This window comes from Symphodus melops (genome assembly GCF_947650265.1).
Source record: "Symphodus melops genome assembly, chromosome: 6".
In the NCBI taxonomy this organism is placed as follows: Eukaryota; Metazoa; Chordata; class Actinopteri; order Labriformes; family Labridae; genus Symphodus; species Symphodus melops.
The window spans coordinates 6738389-6760724 of NC_136696.1; the positions used below are offsets into that span (position 1 = coordinate 6738389).

General features: G+C 41.1%; 1 protein-coding gene across 2 annotated transcripts in view; it reads left to right on the plus strand.

Moving 5' to 3' along the window:
- Positions 1-2394: 2394 nt before the first annotated feature.
- Positions 2395-22336, plus strand: part of mical2b (microtubule associated monooxygenase, calponin and LIM domain containing 2b) — a gene marked incomplete at its 5' end in the record, with an annotated part of 39486 nt that continues 19544 nt past the window's right edge. For both annotated transcript variants that reach the window (XM_079345572.1, XM_079345573.1), the window contains 15 exons: positions 2395-2658; positions 5153-5360; positions 7137-7271; positions 7806-7907; positions 8866-9021; positions 9168-9268; positions 11327-11584; positions 11685-11800; positions 12541-12667; positions 12945-13035; positions 15380-15527; positions 18935-19134; positions 21534-21619; positions 21920-21988; positions 22097-22222. In XM_079345572.1, coding sequence (XP_079201698.1) covers positions 2395-2658; positions 5153-5360; positions 7137-7271; positions 7806-7907; positions 8866-9021; positions 9168-9268; positions 11327-11584; positions 11685-11800; positions 12541-12667; positions 12945-13035; positions 15380-15527; positions 18935-19134; positions 21534-21619; positions 21920-21988; positions 22097-22222 — 2187 coding nt within the window. The remainder of the gene's footprint in view (positions 2659-5152; positions 5361-7136; positions 7272-7805; positions 7908-8865; positions 9022-9167; positions 9269-11326; positions 11585-11684; positions 11801-12540; positions 12668-12944; positions 13036-15379; positions 15528-18934; positions 19135-21533; positions 21620-21919; positions 21989-22096; positions 22223-22336) is intronic.

Consider the following 22336-nt stretch of genomic DNA (forward strand, 5'->3'; position numbering starts at 1 on the left):
ATTGTTTTGTTATCACTTTTCTTGACTGACATGTCGCAGGTGTAGCAGACAGTTCTGTATTTGTTGTGCTTTTGCTTTCTGTCTAGTTTGTCCCTTGAGAGTTGCCGTAGCTGCCTATTGTTTTTGTTGACATCTGGCTCCTGTGTACTGAAGCTGAAGCTGTGGCCGGAGAAGTCATACGTTTGTATCCTGTTCATTATTTTCCTTACTAGTATATTCAGTGAGGTGAAAATAAAAAGCTGGGTCACAAGAATAACGCTGTATGAGCCAAAAGCAGCGCTCGCACAGGTGCAAGAGTAACGAATTGCAACTCGAATAATGGAGTCAGCGGCGAGTACTCGTGCTCGTACGCACCGCTAATATCTTGAAGAACATGCTGTACCACATCCTGACCCCATGACAACCAGATGAGCTGCATGCTAAAGGGTCTACTCTGACCCTCTGCCTTTCCCTCACATTATCCTCGATATTTTCTTCTTTCATGGATACAAAGGGAGAAAAGCTTGTCTGGTTTGTCTTACTGTCGAGAATGTGTTGTTTGTTGTAGCCTCTTGAGGAGGAGCAGCATTAGGGTTAGCTTGTTGGGCTGGTCCTGGCTGTTAGTTCATTTAACAGTGGTCTGGTTTCCTCACTGGTGCATTGCTGTCGCTCTGTGAGTTGGAAGCGTGACTGCTTTGTCTGTATTTCTTCAGCTACATCGTGTGAGCCTCCCCTATGACTGCTCAGCTGAAGCCCTCCAAGTGCGCACTCAGTCATAATCCTATCAGGCATTCAGCTGAGCTGGAGGATAAAATATGTTTGTTGTAGAGACAAAATATGCAAGCTTGATTAGTGACTGTTTGAACCCTGCTCGCTTGTTGTTGGATATGGAAAATCTTCCTTGACAGGAAGGTGAATGGTCCGAGCCGTATGTTCCTGTGTACCTCCTACAGAATGCAGCACATTGACACTTGTGCTATATGAGGCTGTTTATTTTCAGTGCCAACACTCTTTCCATTTTGTAACGTGACCGCTTATTTACAAGATTTCAAACGTGTTCTGTAGAAGACATTATTATCAATGCAGGCCTGGTCATTGTTTTCAATATGATTCAAAGTAGAACTAGATAGTAATCGTTTTCATGACAACCTTTAATACTTAATGACTTTCAAGCAAGTTTTAAAATGATGTGTTAAAAACCCGTCATTATAAACTGTATTGTGTGTTTTCAGATGTGAGCTTGCAAAGTAAGTGTTAGGAAAAGATTTCTTAGAGAGGGCTAGTTTATGTTTGCAGGGTCATTTTTCAGAGCTTTTCCCCTGAAAATATTTCCTGGTGGAGACCAATGAGAGAGCCAGATTAGGGTGCTGCTGACAGAATTAATGACGTCTGGTACATAAGACCCAGTCACTTTTGGTGGTTTCCCAAAGGGAACAAGATTGAAACTGTCCTTCTGCATGACGATTTCCTTTGTGTTCAGCCAAATGTGTAGTTTCTATGCAGCTTTGTAGTCCTTTATAGTCCTGACTGTTTTCACCATGTGAGGTTTAAAATCCTAATAGCTACTGGTATGGTAGTTGAGCTCTCAGCCTGTTGTTAACGTTAATAGTTGTGAGGTGAACCCATGTGGTTTGGTATTAACTTTGTAGATGAAAGACGGATCATCACCAATGTCAACACAGAAAAACAATCAACAGTTGTGACGTTTTTCAAACTTAGCAGCATACATGAAAAGTAACAACCAACATACTTTGGTTTTCTTGGACTATTGGACTACTATTCTTACTAAAGAATTCAAATTCAGAACTTTGACCAGCTGTCAAATAAAAGAATAAGCATAGTAGACTAGCACCTGTCTCATTTTAGGCACTGAACACGTGTTGTACCTCACAGAACCTTTACAGAGTCGTGTCTTTGATTGATTAAATCTATTTAAACGTTAAGTCCATTCCAGGGATTGGAGGGAAAGGGAGCTCGCGAAACTTTTCTTTTTCTTGCTCTCCAATTAAAGACGCAATCTGTATATATTTCAATCAGTGATTTAGCCTTTGTGCTGTCTCTTGGAAACTTTCTGCAGTTTATAAATGTTTGTTAAATCAGTGCTTGGTGCTGATGCTAGCGGTTACTGCTGCTTGGTATTCCTTTAATACTCCTTTAAAACTTAAAGACTTTTTGTGCCTCTTTGGAATCCTTGCGTGAAAGTTTAGCTTTAAATGATGATATTTAAGCTAGGGCTCTGGATTACTGTGTCTCTAAAAATCTTGTATTCTTTCTTCCAGAACAAAGTAAGCATGGCAGCACCCACTACATGACTGGACGGTAGAAGTGACAGTGTGGAAGGATTCAACAGCCAAAGGAAGAGGAATAGAGGAGCGAGTCATAAAGGATATCAGACACTTCCTGCTATCAGAGGAGATGGGTGAGACGGAGGATGAGCGCACAGCGCAGGCCAGCGTGCTCTTTGAAAACTTTGTTCAAGCTTCCACCTGTAAAGGGACTCTGCAGGCCTTCAGCATCCTCTGCAGGCAGCTGGAGCTGGATCCTCTGGACTACAGTAACTTCTACAGTTCACTGAAAGCTGCAGTCAGCACCTGGAAGGTCAAGGCCCTTTGGACCAAACTGGACAAAAGAGCACAGCAGAAGGTCTACAACCAGAATAAAGCATGCAAAGACACCCGGGTAAGAGAGACCAACTGGGGTTGGACTGCTGATAGACTTATCTCAGCAGTCTAGGGATGTTTGAAATTCATCTGCACAGTTTTGGAATACAAACATAATCAAATAGGGTAAAACTGTAATGGAAGGGACATCTCCAGGGTTCTTAGATAGACTAAACGGGTGTCTAACTGTTTACATGCGAATAAGTCACGATAGCTTTTCCAACGTTTTTCTTTTCTTTTCTGAGGACGCGACAACACTATTGGAAAGTATGCTTACTCTCACACAATAATCCTAGCTTCTTATCTTTGGTAACAGTCAGTGACTTCATGCAGCTGAATCAATCGTCTTTTGTGGTGAAGTTTAAATTGACAAAAGAGGTTTGAATAAATAAGGTTTTGCAAAAGAGGTAACATGAATCAATACTTTTCTCTATTTTGTACTTTAATGGCTTTAATTGTCCAATATATTGGAACTGTCAAGACAGTGAGTAACAGGTCAATATTTCAAATCTTTCACCACGTGTTCAGTACCACCATTATTATTTGGTTTGGATTCTATAGGCTATAGCTTCAAACAACGTTAACTATGTTCAGTCTCAAGCTTCTAATGTTCGAAAAACTGAAGAGACATTTGACCATGGGGACACAGCCTCAATGAAACAACAGAAGGCCAAACTGTTAACATGGGAAATCAGTCCATATATCATCAACTCATGTGCTCGGTGGGAAACGGAAAAGACATAGAACCGAGCAAAAAAGGGTCTGACGTTTTAACTGATGGTTATTCAGATCACAGCCATTCCTTTACATCAGAATGTATTATAACCTTTGATACTGCACTGACACTTCAGACAGGCAACTTAGAATTTCCCACTTCCCAATTCAACTGACACGCCTCCTGAAGTTGTATTTACTAGTCGGAATATGGAAAAAAAAAGTAGTTTCCCGACTTAGAATCCAACATGGCTGCTATGTGCATCAAGCGCATGAATAAAAGTGCATTAAAGCTGTAACTGCAGTGTTTATTAGCTGCTTGCTGCTCTTTTTTTCCTGTGCTGAAATCAGTCACACCGATAGTATCATGCAAGTTCTCTCTGAGGTTGTGTTGCCATTTTATTTTCATGCACTAACTATAACGTAGTGTGTTGTTATAGTCTGGTATTAGCTAACTGAAGGTTTTATTAGCTAAGCTTTTCCAATTTGCAAATGGAACGCGCTCAACTCGGGGTGTGACGTCATTCCCAGATCCGAGGTATATGTAACACAGCGTAATACTTTCTCTCTTTTGTCTAATTTGTGTAGAAACAAACATCAAATAGTCAGAGAAAAGCATGTGACTTACACAAAAGCCTTAGGACATAATGCAAGAATTGATTGGCTTCTTCCTGTGTTTCTTATTTTATCTGTCTCCCTGCCAGACCATGTATGTCTAAGGATAATACGCAGCCGATGTCGCTAAGTTCATAATGACCTCATGCTGAAGGAAACGATAAGACGTCCAGAGGGGGAAGGAGGCCACAGACTTGCAGGGGGAAGATTATCAGAACTGGGTTGGGCTGTGGGTTGGCCAAAAATAACAACAGAAATATTCACTTTTTTTTTTTTTTTAAGAAACGGCTATTCAGAAGAAAAAAAATCTGGCACTATAGCAGGGTGGGAGTTCTGAAACTAAACACACTAAGTTCTCTGTATCTCTTATTCTGCTGGAAGATGCACAATGCCAAAATAAGTTCTCCCTAAAGTGATATAACAGTCATTTCACTGCCTCTGCTACTTCCCTTACCTTACCTGTAACCTTTCTTTGTAAAGTGGAACACTGCACATTAACACAGAAGTGGGACAATAACTGTATCATAGAGGAGTCTTTTTTTTTATTTATTTTTTTAACATTTTTTGAAACAGGTTGTCTATAACAACAAATTGACATACACAAAGAAGTACAACATTATGGACTAAGACAAACATATACTCACATTGTAGTAAAAGACGAGACAAGAAAAGAAAACAAAGACACATGCACTCTATCCATGAGTATTGAAAGACCACCTAAAAGGCTGTAAACCTACGGTTCCAGGTCAGACAAAGTCCTCACACTGTTCAAGAACGAGTCCTAGGTTTTGTAGAGTCTACTAGCAGATCTGTTAAGGGTGCATCAGATTTTTTTTCTATCTTGATATTATGCATCATGTCTTTGATCCATTGGTTGTGCGATGAAGGGATTACACCCCTCCATCTGGATAGTCATAGGAAAAGTCTTGCTGATAGAGAGCAAAATGCAATGACCTTCTAAAAACAGGGAGTAAAATGCCAACCTGTTTGAGACACCCAAGATACCTTTTAGTAGAAGAGGGCACAACCATGCAGCCACAAGACTTGGACCTTTTTAATTTCTTGTTGGCGCTTTGTTTACAGATGAGTATGATGACATCATGAATCAAACAGCAGCAACATTTATAGTTTTTGTGTTTCCAGCTCATTCGGCTTTCTCGTGCCTCCTTTTTTTTTTGTCTCAGTGTCTGATCATCGGTGGGGGTCCGTGTGGTCTGCGGACAGCCATTGAGCTGGCCCTGTTGGGTTGTAAGGTGGTTGTGATCGAGAAGAGAGACAGCTTCTCCAGAAACAATGTGCTTCACCTCTGGCCCTTCACCATCCATGACCTCAGGGGCCTCGGAGCCAAGAAGTTCTATGGAAAGTTCTGTGCTGGCTCCATCGACCACATCAGTAAGTCTAAACCAGTGACGTCGAGTTGGGAAGTTCACTGAAACTAAACATTAACAACTTTCTCAAAGGATGACGAACAACTTCTTTTTATGTGTAGACTTCTTCAAAACTTTAACTTGGATGGTTGTAGCAAATAAAAAACACACAATACCTGTAGTCCCCGACCAATCCATTCCTCCTTCAAAAATATGAAGAATCAACTCAATCATTGATACTTGAGAGTGAGTGAGATAAACATGCAAAACACCTGTCCGTGTGAAATCCCCACGATGCAAATAATATTATGGCAACAAAACCAAAGCCTTGCCCGTAAATGTGCCTTTCACATTTGCTCTGTCTATTTCACAGTGTTGCTGGGTTTGGCTGAGGTGTGTAAGAGGGGAGAGCAGCTTTGTTTGTTGCAGTTTGTATCCTCAGTCTCCTTTTGCGTGAAGTTTCCATTGGCGCTCCATTCTGTCCAGCTTTAGGAACGATGTCATTAATATCTCATCTCAGCAATGAACTCTTCTTTGTGCATGACTCTTAACATTAGAAACATACATACATCTTTCTCCCATAAATGCTGCTGAAAGATGTTCTTTAAGCAGTGTTACCTTTTATTAAAATGGTCAAAAAGATGAGAGAGTTAAGAGCAGGACTTCAGAATAGAGAAGGAGAGAGTTAGTATCACTTTGACTTGTTATTTTATTGCCTCTCTGATTGGCTGGGTCCAGGTTGTCCTTTCTTCTCGCCCAGTGACGGTTAGAATTGGCTCGTCCCTCCTGCATCTGAACAGGAAACAGTAAATAGTATAGATTAAGGATGATTACTGTATGTTATTTATGACTGAGAGTTCAAATTGTAAATGTCTTTATTTGGTGTCTTTAGTGTTTGCTGGCACATCCTGTAGCGTTTTCAATTTGAATGGGGAAAAATCAAGTTGGCCTTCCTAAGGCAGGTACTCCATAAAACAAAAATCACAGGACTCCTCACTGGCCGTTTTCATTTATTTGACAGAGCATCTATAATGGAAAAAAAACCATGCACTAAACAGAGAGACATTAGAAGTTGAACATTTGACCACTAAAACACTGAAGCCTTTGAACATGCAGCGCCTGCTCTCCCGACTGAGCCAAACCAGCTGCTGTGTTGGCGACAGAAGTCCGATAGCACACCCAAGCGAAGGCTTGTTTTGCCCCGGCTTTGTACAAGTTCATCCTCAGTGAACTCATTTCACATTAAACACAATAAGTTGGTCTTGGATCAACATATGCCATATTTCCCTCTCAGTCAATAAACTGAATGCATCATATGAGTCACTGTAGGTAAACTTCCATTGCTATCAAATGAAAAATACTCTTCAAAAAGCTACAACCACGTTTATTTATAGCTGTGTGGTAAAATTACAGGAGGCTGCATATGGTACAGTAAATAGGCTGGCATCTGTTAGCTACATAACACTGTTATTACCATTAGCAAGGTGATTAATAACTGTTTCTGTCTTGAAGTATTATGCTCATGAAACTAATATTTTTTGCGTGTAAAGAGCTTTCTCTGCTTGTGTCCTCTTTAAGTATTAAATACGTGTGTGTGTGTGTGTGTGTGTGTGTGTGTGTGTGTGTGTGTGTGTGTGTGTGTGTGTGTGTGTGTGTGTGTGTGTGTGTGTGTGTGTGTGTGTGTGTGTGTGTGTGTGTGTGTGTGTGTGTGTGTGTGTGTGTGTGTGTGTGTGTGTGTGTGTGTGTGTGTGTGTGTGTGTGTGTGTGTGTGTGTGTGTGTGTGTGTGTGTGTGTTCTCAAGGCATCCGTCATCTCCAGCTGATGCTGCTGAAAGTAAGTCTCATCCTTGGAGTGGAGATTCATGTCAACGTGGAGTTTGTTAAACTTGTGGAGCCGCCAGCGGAGCAGACTGACGACAGTGAGTCTGCACCTTTTTGTGCGTTATAATCTGTGCAAGTGGCAGGGACACCTTTGCATGTCCTTGCTATGTATGGATATCTCTCAGCTCACAAAAAAAAACACACTGTACACTGAAGTGGTCAACAAGTGTGAGAGAGAGGGGAGCTATTTGCTGTGTCAGATTGGACTGTGTGGAAAATAACACAGGGCTATTCTCAGAGTCTGCTGGACACAACATTTCAGCTATACTTTAAAGTTGTTTCCCCAATATGCCAAATGTCTTAACTGTCATTTGGGGACATGAGACATTAATATGTGGACGTAAAAGACAGAGAATCAAACAGCTGCTGATGGACAACAAGATTAACCTCAGGTGGTCAAAAAAAGAAACTGCAGCTCTGCATAATGTGAATGAAACTATCTTTGCTTAATGTTGCTTAGTGCTCATGATCGAAATACAACAAAGAGTAAAGAGTGTTACAAATACAGATTGACAGAGATCACATGTTTGAAAGGTACGAAAGTTATCAAATTAAAGTGAGTTCTTCAACTTTGATGTGTTCCTTTCGAGGTCCTGGTTGGCGAGCAGAAGTTCATCCGTCCAGCCATCTGGTCTCAGACTTTGATTTTGATGTTGTTATCGGAGCTGACGGACGGAAGAACACCTTAGACGGTAAGACGGAGGGAAAATCTAACGGACATCCTGAGTTGGGAGTGGTGCTGTGGGGTAAAACGGGGCATTTATGTTCAAAATGAGTCCTCATTATGGAAAGATGACCCAGATCTTTCCATAAAAGGAGTGAGGTGTTGACGGGCTGCTCTCAGTCAGTGGCTGAAGCATTTCCTGTTGACATCCTTTAAGTGGAAACTTAATAGTGTGTGCGGGGTCAGCAGGGGTGGTGTGTGTGCAGGCTTATGAGCTGTTATAGAGCTGTGTTTTTATGTGTATGTTGTGAACCTCTGTAAACGCACCTGTATCAACCCTTGTCAATGTGTACATTGTTAAGTAGGTTATTCACATAGTTTTATAGTGTCATTATCAGTGCTAAAAAATGTCTCCTATCTGTTGACCAACAGCAACTAGGAGGATTAGATATGTTATCCCATTTAGATGGGTTTTTTTTGTCCTATCCAAGTTTAAATGTGTCTCGGTCAGCCAAAATGTAAATAGCTTTCACCACAGGTGCAGTTGTGGCTCAGTGGTAGAGTCGGTCGTCTCTCAACTGGAAGGTCAGGGGTTTGATTCCCAGCTCCTGCAGCCACATGTCACATGTGTGCTTAGGCTCCCAAGTTGCTCCTGCTGCTTTGTCGGCGGTGTGTGAATGAATTAGTCACTTCTTTCAAATGCATCCTGCAACATGTCCGATGTTGTCTTCAACAAGATTCTTCAGCAAGACACTTAACCCTGAATTGTTCCCGCTGCTCTGTCGGTGGCGTCTACATTTGAATGAATACGATTAGTTACTTCTGATGGTCTGCCATCAGTTTGTGAATATGTCGGTAAAACAGTAGTCAGAAGACTTGAAAGGTGTTATACGACACATGCTCAAATCCAAGTCCATTTCCCCCGCTTTACCTCTGATTTGTTTTTTTTTGTTTTAATTCCTATGGTTTTCTTTCTTTACCTGCAGGTTTTAGTCGCAAAGAATTTCGAGGGAAATTGGCCATCGCTATCACGGCAAACTTTGTCAACAGGAACACCACAGCAGAGGCCAAAGTGGAGGAGATCAGTGGCGTGGCCTTCATCTTTAACCAGAAGTTCTTCCTGGAACTCAGGGATGAGACGGGTGAGCAGCCCAGAGGGGGAAAAAAAAGCCTCCTCTTCTCTGTTTACAAAGTACATGTACAATGCAGGGCTTTCTGTTTACTTAACCCACTTTAAAAGCTTCCTCTAAAAGAGCAGTAATTACACCCTGTTTTCAAATGTGTGTAGGTATTGACCTCGAGAATATAGTTTACTACAAAGACAACACGCACTACTTTGTCATGACGGCGAAGAAGCAGAGTCTGCTGGACAAAGGAGTCATCATAAATGTGAGTTCATTCATGCATATGCACGCACACATGCACACACTCACTCACTCACTCACTCACTCACTCACTCACTCACTCACTCACTCACTCACTCACTCACTCACTCACTCTCACAGAACAGAGCATGAAAGTCTGCGAAGATGAGATGGAATATATTCTATAAGACTCGAATGTCTTCCTGTCAGTACAGCAGGTCTTCATGGCTGCCTCCTACACTGACACTCTTCACAGGGACTTAGCAGTAGTATAGATTACAGGCTAAAACTGTGGCGAGTGACCCGAGCGGTTTTAGGATCAAGAGTGAACTGTTTCAGCACTCATCGATGCCTCTTGCTTCAAACACACAAACTAAGCTCATCCATGTGAGGAAAAGTCTTTGTACTCTGAGATGAACATGAAAATTCCAGATATTTTTATTGAAAAATAATAATAAAAAAATGAAAATTGAGAATAATAAAAGATATTTGAAAATAAAAAAACCTGTGCCAAACATGGTACAATTCTTTTCTCACTGGCTGCTCATCACTTGTGGAAATTTATCAGACGTAACTTTTCTATTACTTTTATTATTTTCAACAGCATTTACTTAAATTTGCGTTGACAACATGCAGATGGAAGCAGAGGGCTTTCACACTTTCTCAGAGGAGCTGTGTATGTGAACACAAACAGCCACAGTTTTTCGATCTGACTTTCTCCTACCAGACCTCTGATATTTTTTCCTGCTGCAAGTCCGAGTGAGCTGATGTGAGAACGCCGCAGAATATTCTCTTGACATTTCACCTTGAGCCAATAGGAGGGGTTGTGTTGTTAGTACACTGTGACTGCTGCAGTTTACAGGCGACCACTTGAATCCCACCCCCCGCCCTCCAGTCTGACAGGGAGAGTCTCCCGCTGTGAGGAGCATATGTGAACAGGAGAATCTGTGGAGCAGGCCCACTGACAATATCTTGATAATTTCAGGAGTGCATATGTGAACACACACACACACACACACACACACACACACACACACAATAATAACAACCTGTTCTCAGAGCAGATAGTGAAAGTGTTTTCTGGGTACACTGGAATGTGTGTGTTCACCAGTGCAGTGAGCAGCTGGCTGTGACACTGATTGATGGGCCTCCATTGAGGATTATAATGAACAGGAGCTTTAATTAAATACTTGTCTTTCCTCCCCTGTGCTGTCGTTCTCTGATGCCCTCCTCCAAGTGTAAGGGTCAGGTCATTGTCATTTGTCAGTTCTCCAAGGCAGTCATTTATCTCTCTCTGTCTGTCTGTCTGTCTCTCTCTCTCTCTCTCTCACTCTCACATACTGGCATTCCAGTGGCATACACGTGCAGACTGTGTCTTTCTCTCACACACGTACACACAGGTGGTGAAACCCTGCCTCGCTGTGCCCTCAGTGGTCTCCGTCTAATCTTACATTGCCTTACAGTGCCGAGTGATTGCAACACTCTCAGCTGTGTGAGAGTGAGCTCAGAGAGCAAAAGCCTCAGAGGCCTCATCACTTTGGATGCCTTACTTATCAACAAATGAACCACTTATGGACATCATAGTTCTCACTCTGCAGAATAAATGTACAATTTAAAATATGAGAAATAGGGATTATGTTACTCAATCAGTCCAAAATATTTTCTTCTAAATTTGTCTTTGTTTCTGACCTGGTTTTAAGGATATTTTATTTTGGTGACGATAATACTTCACACCTCCAAACAACAAGATCCAGTTATTTCCTGGGTGACTCAAAGGGAAAGGAAATCATTGAATTAGCCTTCCTTGGACTTGCCACTCACTGTCATTTTCACTGTCACACATTGCTGCCAAATAATATGCTACTTGTGAGGTTGACAAAAATGGAATAACAAATGTGATTTAAGTTCCCTGAAATTATGGAAACCAAATCAGGAAGCTCAAGATTATGTGCAGGAACCATTCTAAGAACTTTCAGCGAAGGTATTGTAGATCGCTTAACAAAAGGTTAAAACCAGCAATAACTCTGAAGAGAAAAGTCTTGGTCCTGGTAGAGTGCAACTTTCTAAATATTTTCTCCTACAGGATTACATCGATACAGAGCGACTGCTGAGCCTTGACAATGTCAACCAGGAAGCGTTGCTCTCCTACGCCCGTGAAGCAGCCGACTTTGGCACAAACTACCAGCTGCCATCCCTGGACTACGCCATCAACCACTATGGACAACCTGATGTTGCCATGTTCGACTTTACCAGCATGTACGCCTCGGAGAACGCCGCCTTGATCCGGGAGAAACATGGACATCAGCTGGTGGTGGCGCTGGTGGGAGACAGTCTGCTCGAGGTACAGTAAGGAGTGACAGCGGCTGTTGTGTTCTGCTCATGTCTGACTGTGTGACATTCAGCTCGTGTGCTCTCGCTCACACCATGTTCTCTGCTTGCAGCCCTTCTGGCCGATGGGTACTGGTTGTGCTCGGGGCTTTCTCGCAGCCTTCGACACTGCTTGGATGGTGAAGAGCTGGACACAAGGCAAGAGTCCACTGGAGACACTGGCTGAGAGGTGTGTGGATTTGAATGCAGCATACTGTAACTTTATGTACCGTAATTTCCGGACTATTGAGCGCACTTGGATATAAGCCGCACCGGCTAAAAATAGATAAATAAATGTATTTGTACTCTTTTTCATTGTCACTGTCAGACTTTCATCTTGAGGCAAATTCGTGCTTGTGCTGTTCTCTTCATCACGCAGCAGTCCAGCACTTCGAAACCCGTTAGTGATAGTTGATTTTTTTGACGCTGCTCCACGCTGTCAGGATCCACTGGCAGACTTGAGCAAAAGTCGCATGAGGCAAGTTTTGGTAAATGAATTCTCACCGTAACTCCTCCAAGCTTCCCACTCAACTCGGAGTGCCACTTTAAATGCACATAACGCATGTCATTTCATTGGTCCGATGTGATGAGGCCAAATGTTTTGGCGTCATGAAGCTTGTTAACCCCCAAAAAATCCATAAATTAGCCGCAGCATTGTTTAAGCCGCAGTGTTCAAAGCATGTGAAAAAACTATCAGAAATCACGGGAAGTAACATTAGGTCTTGTATTTATTTCCATTGGATACATAATAGTGATGAAGAGCAACAGTAAGCATAATTCCCAAAAGGCGAGAGAGGTTTTTGTTTTATAGTGTTGATGGCAACATGTTTCCTGTCTTCAGACAGATCCAGGGCTCGAAGTGTAGTTCTCAGATCTTTCAAGCTAAACTATCAAGAATGTGCAGATCATATCTGCTCTTCTGTTCTTCAGGGAGAGTCTCTACAGGCTGCTGCCTCAGACCACCACGGAGAACATCAGTAAAAACTTTGAGCAGTACTCCATCGATCCTGGCACCCGCTACCCCAACCTCAACTCCAGCTGCGTACGCCCACATCAGGTCAGACCGACACTTTAAAAATATCTGCAATTAAAAGCTAATTGAATTGAACAATTTAAGAGATATTTCATTTATGGAACCTCAGCTCTTATTTACCATGACATCAGAATAAAATGTTTCAATCCAGTTTGTGTGTTGGAGAACTATTTTAACATTCAGGTTTGTGAATTATTTTCTATGTAAACTCCTTTAAAACGATGGTCAACTAAAGGACATTGTCTCTTCTTCTGTCTTTCCTCTTTTTCCCCCCTGGTATTTTTCTTTGTCTTCCTTTCAGGTGCGCCACCTGTTCATTGATGGCCAGGAGTCTTCATGTCAGCTGGAAGTAGGAGGACCTCAACGTAGATCTGTGAACTTATCCAGAAGAGGTGAGGCATCACATCTTCAGTGCCATTAGCTGTGTAAACACTAACATCCTAAAGTAATGATAATGATACATTAAAGATATGAAAGACAAGGATTTTAAGTTAAAATAATAATGATAAGAAAAACAGGAATGGTAAGATCGCTCGAAGCTTTACTCTGTAGATGACATTCACACACTGATTCTACACGCTGTTGGCGAAGAGCTACTTGTTGTTTAGTGTTTTTTCTAGGGGCACTTTGACATGTGACCGCAAGAGATGGGAATTGAACCCTAGAGTGTTTTGTCTTTGAGCAGTGGTGATGGGGCCACGGGCAAAAAATCCATTGGGGGCCCTGCAACCAGTGTTCATCACCAACATGTCTAATAGTGTCCGAACACTGACTCCTCTTCCTCTTTTTCCCTGTTTCTTTTTTCTCTCCTTATTCTTCTTTGTTTTTCTTGATTGACCACAATTGACAAACTTTGGTTTTGACAGTGAAATCCTTAGCAGGAAGAGACAGCAAGAGTGAGTGCTTTCAGATGGGGCCCCCCTAAGGGAGTTTTTTTTCCCCCTACTGTCATTGCAGAATTGGCACATTTTGGGTCACTGCTTAGGTTTCAGTTTGTAAGAACTCAGGGGGCCCCCTTCTGGTCTGGGGCCCCAAGCAGTTGCCTGTTGATAAGAAGCGCCTCTGTCTTTGAGAGATGAGCCACTTAGCCACAGCTGCCCTAATAATGGTAACACTAATGATACAAAATATGGATTTGTTGTTATTGTGGAGATGAGATGATGATGATGGCATTAAAAATAATAGTAATCACATTATCGCTATCATTATAACACATGAATAAAATATACAGTTGAATATTAGAGTTCCAGACATAATACATTGACTGCCTTTAAATTCAGTAACAAACAACAGACAGTATAAGTCAGATTGATTTAAAAGATGATGTGATGACATAGCACAGGAACATTTGTGTCCAGTCTGTTATTAATAAATCCGACTTTAAACTCATGAAAGATCTTTTGGCATGTTTTGGGTCTATGAGGATTGCTGCCAACCTCCCAAATGTGACTTCACTCTTCTTCCAAAGCTCCCTCTTGTGTTGTAATGGTAATCTGATCAGCCGATGAGTCACCGCTGAGATAAGAGGCAGACAAAGCCCATTAGCACTTCATGAAAGTGAGGCTCTTCACAAGTTAAATTAAGATGCTGCAATTGATGAGTGAACGTCTCAGCCCTGAGTCAGTGTGGCCACGCTGTTCGAAGCGCTCGGTGGAAAAGGGGGCCTAATGGCTCACTGGAGAAGAAGGCTGACGTCATAGTGAATGCTTCTGTGTCTCTGCTGAGGGGAAACTTTAGCCTTATCTCAGTCACAGCTGACACACCTCATCACAGACAATACAGCTGGATAAGATTTCACCCACATGAGGGTCAGACATGATGCCTCTGACAGACGTGTGCTAACCTGCCCTGCTCTGCTCCAGCAGGGTAACGCTGATAAACAGTATGGGACAGGGGCGCCAGTTCCTTCACGGACATTTTGGCCAATTCTCGGCAACAAGGCCACCTCTAACTTTACGCTCCTCAGGTTTAGACATAAAAAGTGAATTATTAACTTGTCCAAAGCAAAATGAGGGAGAGTGTGCATCAGGTCCCCTGAGAAATAAAAATCCAGTATTCCCTTTTTCTTGAAGCTTTGATTGCTAACAACTTTAGTCCCCTCCTCCTTAATATGATGTCGGTGAAACAAAACTAAAAAAGGTGTACAACAAAGATGTAGGTTGTAAAGACAAAGCCTGGAGCTAACCGTCACTGTAGACCCTTATGAGCGCTGATGGGAAGGAGAGAGCGATCATTCTGTGTGGGTTTGTCGCTGTGAGTCATCTCCACTCCCAGCACAAACAGTCATCTGACCCATGGGTTGTTGTTCATATACAAGGACAGACTCTTGTTTTCAACCTGACTTCATTGAGGATCATCATTAGTACTTTGTAAAAAACACGTTTTAGAATTTGTTCATGCATAACTTACATCTTTGAAACACAATGTCATCAAGCTCTCAGGATCGTTTCCTCTCTTTATTCTTTCCCTGCACAGGAATGAAAGACACTAATAAACAGAATTGGGCTTCTAAAGTGCATCAAAGCAGTTGCCACATATTGTTAAAGACGGACAGATTGTACAGAGACTTGAATGCTCTGTATCTGCACGGTTACTTTGCTTGAGGCTTGCTGTGAAGTATATCTAGTTACATGGTTTATTTATACATTTTTATGACATGAATTTTATTATTCAAAGTCTACAGTTTGTCGGTACCTCACTGATTTCTTCGTGGGTGTGTTTTGTTTCTCTGCACAGACTCTGATGTGCGTCCTGGCCGGCTGCTGACCTGGTGTCAGAAGCAGACTCAAGGTTACAGAGGGGTCAACGTCACCAACCTCACGTCATCCTGGAAGAACGGCTTGGCCCTCTGTGCTCTCATACACCGCCAGAGGCCAGAGCTCATGTAAGAACACACAGCAGCCACGCTGCAAACTGAATCAGTGACAGTTATTCAGGTTGGGGAAGTTTTCTGAGGCCTTCTGAGGAGTCATGTCCAGACTGGCTCTATTTGAACTAAGCATGAACGCACAGGATCAAATGAATTGTTTTATTGAAGTCGTGTTTAAACAGTCCCTCCCGAGCTAAGAGTTAAAAGAGCTCTTTGCAAAAGAGACCTGGGAGGGAACAAATAACTTAAACCAAACAATTATAACAAAACAGTTCATTTGATTCAAAGAACAGTCATACTGGCAGCTATTTTAGATCTCAGTCTTAAGAAAAGTAGTGGTGTCCGCATGGACTAATTATTAATCAAGGTCTGAAATTAATCCTGTTTTTTAATCGCAGTCAGTCTCATGTTATTTTGTCCCTTCAGGCCTACCACTGTTGTCATAGTTTGAAAGAACGACCTGCTGCATGTTTGAATGGCTCAATTCTTTTAAAGAGACGGCTCAGCTGACGAGTCAAAAGTAAAAAATCTTACCTTATGACCTCAAACATTTCACCTTTTACCATTCCTTATAGCTGTTTTCACTCATTTTTTGAGCGAGTTGTAACGTGTTCTTTTTCAGTTGTTAAGTCAACGTTGTATCCTTCGGTCTACTAGGAGGTCCTTACATTATTTCAAAATAAAAGTCAAACAGCAAGTAAAATACAGATAACAATTCAACATAAAAGCCTAAATGTTTTTTATTTTTAATTTTGATTAAAGGTAAATAAACACACATAGTTTGGCGAAATTCATCTTCATCATAGGAGTTGTCGCTAAACATTTATCATCTTTTTTTTTTTTAATTTCGTTTAACAAGATTGACACAGAGTCTCTCACACATTGATTGCCAAATAATTAAATGTGATCAGAAAGAAAGAACGGCTTCCTCTGCTCAGTGTGTTGGAGGAACCTTTAAAGCCCATCAATGATGTGATTGGATGTTAGGTTTATCAACTCATTACTGAACATGTGGTGCTAAGTGTCCTGAATGCTTAAAGATTAAGACATGAGCATTCTAGAGCCCTTAAGAGGCCAGTGATAACAGAACTCATCGTGGTGAATGTAGCCATCTCAGTGTGGATTTAAGTGTCCAGCAGTTTCTTTTATTCTCAGAATATAGAAAATCACGTCGACACATTTTTCTCTTTTCTAGAAGCAGACTCTTGTGCTGGACAGTATCACCATCTTGTATGTGACCAAACAAGTGCATTGCAGTTTTGTTCCAAGTTGCCTGTGAAAATCTGACACTACACCTAAGTATAGTGTCAAAAACAGGGTGTCATATAGTTCACGCTGACCTACTTGAGCCAGTCACAATGCAGACAAGTGAGACGACAAACAAACACATCATCATGATTAATGGGTATGACGTGATTACTTTGAGAAAGCTCTTTTAGAATCAGAATCAGTTTTATTTGCCATGTATGTTTAGCACACATGGAATTTAACTTGGGTAGACTGTGCGCTCAAATCTAAACATTAAATATTAGCAATTAACCAAAAAATATAAACAAGCAATTGGAGACTAATGTGTATAAGACTAAATAAGGTAATAGTGCAGCGGTAGTGCAAAAGGATGATGAAGTAAACATGAGGTAATTCGAAAAACTCAACAGCTACAAGAGAGAACAGTTCCATGGTAACCATCTGCGGCGCCATCTTGGCACATGTCCCAAGACGTAGACTCAAACGTTCTTCACTGACCTTTGTTGTTGCAGGTTGCTATGTTCTCTCAAACAGAATATAATCTGTACTCATATAGAGAAGATGATTTGATGTTGTACATGTTTAACAGTGGTGTTTAGCTATGATAGTGCATTGACTCGTAGTATGGGTGGTCAGTTCACCAGTCTGCTACTAGTTAGTAAAGTATATTATGGCCAATCAAAGAACTGTTTTAATTCATATGAATTTGGCGCAAACTCTTTGATCTTCAAGGAACAGTTGTGTTTTTTCGTAAAAGATTTCTTCTTGTGATTGCTTCAGCTATCATATACCTTTACATGCCTGCTATCATTGACGTTCTAAAGGAGCAGTTTAATGGTGTTTCACTGAAATACTCACTGTTCACCAACTTGTTGCTTCTATCTGTCGCTTTGGGCTGAACAGGCCCAGTGTACGCGTTTTTATATTTAGCAAACCTCGACGGCACATTCTGTAAAACTAACTGTCGCTGGTTTGTTTGTTCAGTGTTGTTGCATGTCTTCCAAAATTCTCCCCCAAATCCTGTCCATCTCTGAATTCTCAGAAATAACCCGTCCAATCAAAGAAAACTTTCCTCTGAAATAATCCTAAAAAAATAGAAAAGAGTTGAGAAAGCTGATAAAGAAAAACAAGTTCAAAAACAATTCAGCAGCTCTAAAGGAACCTGAAACAATAACTTAAATTTATAAGGTCTTCAGAGCACTCAGAGTGTCACAGTTAAAGTGTCAACATTCACACACACATTCAAACAGTGATGGCAGAGGCTGTAATTTAAAGGGTCTTCTCACCACAGTCCAATCTTATTAGCTCACTCACACATACTCACAAATTCATGTTCGTCCTTTGAAAACTCATTCAAGGCTCACTATGAAGATCATCCATTAGTGATGAAGCCATGTGAGCCTCTGCTGCGCTGACCGTCTGTACCCGAAGTTACAGTGTGGGCTGAAAAACATTTTCAAGGTCTGTAAACAAAGAGGAGCTGCAGATGAAAGTGGTGCTTCTCTGTAGTTACACCCCTCTAATCACTTTCCAACAATGTCATACTAAAATGTGCCTAGCATTAATATCAAGAGTGGGGGCAAACGTAATGAAAATACACTGAGTTTTTCTACATATCTACATTAAAGATATGTTACAAATAGTTAAATTCAAAAAGGCATTGGGTAAAACCATTTTTTTCAGTAAAAGTTAACATAAGACTTCATTATTCTGTGGTCATGTGGTCAGCTGATTATGTACACGACTTTGTCGGGAGGCTTTTTGTCTTGTGATCATCACGTCCGTAAGCGGACTTTTCTCTGGCGTGCATAGCATTGTGGGACAATTCTGAAGGACTTTCTCTAATATAGTCAATCACTTACTGATTTAAAAAAAAAACTAGTTCATGTAGAGCATAATCCACCTGCAGTTTTCCTCCTCATCTCACCACACACGACCATCCAGCAGCAGGAATGTTGAGGATGTTTGAAGACTCCAGCACACTGTCTTACCTACAAACATTCATTGGTGACTTAATAAAAGTTTGTTTGCAAGGTTTTACCTTTAAGGTTTGGTGGACACATTGCTGTCCTATGCACCAGTCTTATGAAATGAATGTGCAAAGGTTTTGTTCCATGATACAGAAACAGCATGAACTCGTAGGCTAACTTCCCCTCCCTTTGGTTCGTCCTCAGTGACTTTGACTCTCTGAACGAGGAGGACGTGGCCGAGAACAACCAGTTGGCGTTTGACTTGGCCGAGCGGGAATTTGGCATCCAGCCAGTGACGAGGGGAAAGGAGATGGCTGCAGAAGCCGAACCAGACAAGCTGCTGATGGTTCTCTACCTCTCCAAGTTCTATGAGATTTTCAGGAACACCACAGGAAACAACAACGGTAAGGTTTCTTCCTGCTTCAGTAAGGAAGCTGAATTCAAATGTAGCATTAGTAACAATCCCACCCACAGAGACTGAGCCCTCCAAAGATGTCATTAAATAATATTGATGTGTGTTGGATCAGCAGAGTTAGCGCCAGCCTCCTGGCTAACATTAGCATCCTCAGCCTGACTTGTATCAGCTTTGGAGCTGCCTAAAAAAAGCTTGTCAGCAAATTATTTGTTGGGTTCAAACACTCTAGCTGTGTTTCTTTTCTTGCATCCTAACCTATGTACAGGTCCTGGTGTAGCAATAAGCAGTCCAACTTTGCTGATCTAATAGTTAAGTTCATGGGATGCCCATATCGTTGATATTATAAAAAAAAAAAAGAACGGCTCATCCCATTTTAAAAATTGGGGGGGGATTACACTTTGATACAGGCAACATAAAGAAACATTTTGTTGTGTTAATAAAATAAATGGAGGTTATTGCTTTAATTTAAGATGGGCAATGTTTTAGCTTACTTCAATGGACCCACCAATGTGGCTTGACCCCAGGAAGCTTTTCCCTTTCCCCCCTCTTACGGGCGGCATTGAGTAGTTGGATGACATTTTTCTGTTGTTCATCCAAAGACAAGATAAGGATTTGGTTAAACATAACATTTATATTGAGAAAATTATTGATCAGTAGTTGAGTGGATGGCTGGTGTGCTATTGATCCTGTGGCTGTCCTACCTGTGAATGCTCAGTTTAATAGACTCATTGGTCAACTAAAGAAAGATTGTTCTCCTTCTTGATTAATGTTACAGCAACCTTCAGTAGATCCTTGAATTCAAATGTACAGGAGTCAACTCAAGCTCTGTACTGTAAACCATGGTATCCAATTTTGGCATGGAATAGAGTGTCAATGCCTCCTTGACTTGCTAACCCCTGTTTCCCAAAGAGGAAGAGATCAGTTAACAAATGTACTGCAGCTTATGAAAAAGAGATCCAGTTCAATAGAACGAACAGATGAAGAAAAGGCAGCTCCTTGGAATACGACACCTAACCAAGTAAAGCTGTGAAAACAGGATGTAGTGCTTTTTTTTAATCAAACAGGGAGAGAGGGAAGTACTTGCAACCTCACTGTTAGACTTTTAATAGTAGTACACATTATCGCTTTTAGTTTTTAACTTCTTCAAAATCTCTACACTAAACATATCTAAAAAGTTTTTTCTCCTTAAGTGGAAGCCAAGTCATATTTGACACAAGTGAGGCTCAGGGACTATTTTATCCTTTGGGTGAGCTAGAGTTGCATGTTACACAAGCGTGGTCAGGTTCGTCCCTGCCAGAGACATGACTGGTATGCGCACTATGTCTGTGGAAGCCATATCCAATCACTCCGTTGGACTTGGAGGTCCTCGGCTTCAGTCACACGAACACTGTCAGCTCAGGCTTCAGCTGCGTTTCAGCTTTGCTTTATTATCATCGTCCTGCGAATGTCAATTCACCCACACTGCTGTCACCATGGAGATATCCACGCCTCTGAAAGGCTGGGAAAGCCATTTTTCCAGTCCATTTGGTGGGAATTTAGAATTCTGTAGAATTTAGAAGACTATTTATATGATTGGGGAAAACTCTGCTCACAAAGAGTTTAATATTGGGTTTCATTGTAACTTGATTAAAGAAATATTACCGTAAATTGTTATCCAAAGCTGCAGTAATGGTTTCTGGCACAGTTTGTATGCAAGCTTGTTAGCAACTTTTTTTAGAGGGCAAAAAGTGTGTGTTCATAGAAAATTTAACAATCCTTTTGAAAATGAATAATGTTATCTTTTACACCCAGATTCCGAATTTTAAACCACACTGACACAGGAGTGTGAAAACTATTCTTCTATTAATAATAGCTCAGAAGTGGATCAACATTACAAGATGTTTTTTTGTGGTCTTAAACTATTTAAAACAGTCGAAGTTATGTGGAGAAACTGCCAAAAACACCAAACTGAAAATCCGTTTCAGCCTGGGTTAATTATGAGTACTTATCTAGAATCTTTGAGCAGAAAAGAGAAACGCTTTAGTAGAGTTTGAAGAGCTTCAGTATGAAAGTCACTGACAGTGGAGGTGGAGAATGGATGTTTCTGGATGAAATAAGAAGTTTCCGCTTGAGATATTTTCAGAGACGTGTAATTCCTGTTTTTTTTTGTTTTTTTTTTAAAGATTCTCTTCTCGTGTTCCTGTATATCTGATGGAAGGATAAAGTTATGTAATCTATACTCTGTGATAACTGGACGAGCCACATGAAATGTTTCTCTAAGTTACATTTGGATAAGAATCACCACGTGTCCAGTTTGTCCCTGGACACTTAACCCCTCGTTGCTCCTGCTGTTTTGTATAAGTATTATGTTTTGTAAGTATTTTTTATATGTCTGTGTTTATATTCCAGGTTCAAGGCAACCAGATGAGAACAGTGAGGAGTATCCATCCAAATCAAATCACAAGCTTGCTCAGCCCAGGAAGAGGATACCCAGGGTAACGCAAAACATAGTTTGAATTCTACATGTTCTGTTTTTCTCTTTCTCTGGGCAAGATGATGAGTGAATTTATAATAAGTGATAAGTTAATGCTACACAGATATTTTGGCATTGTTATAATGACTCTGTAGAGGCCTTCTTGATGATGAACAGTGTAATGCTTAGTTTTCTGTTTTGATAAAAATTAACACTTAAACCGCTCTTAAGTTCCTCTCTGTTTGTTTCAGCATGATTCAGATACTCGGGTGTTTGATATGTTGTTGTTGTAAATGAATCTTTATTAAATCTACTATCCCAGGATGACAAGAAGCTTGAGGAAGATTCAGTTCATAAGAGACGGCGAAAAGGCAACCACTACCTCACAGAGGTATATTTCAAGGGGCATTTTCAATGTTTGGTGTTTCCAGTGCTGAATATTAAGTGAATTTATTTCTCCTTCTCCTATGATCCCTCCACGTCCCTTGCATGGCGTCAGCTGTCTTGTCACAGTGCCCCACCTGCTGGTGAGGATGGAGAGCTACGCGAGAACAAGGTCCGCTCCATGGCAACTCAGCTGTTGGCTAAGTTTGAGGAAAACTCGACAGGAAAGACGAGCAACAAGGTGAGAGACAGAAGGTTTGAAAACGATATCAGAAGAAACTCTGACAGCCGTTAAAGGATCAGCCTCACTGAAGATGAACATTAAAGACATTAAAGCTGTAATAACTTAAATATT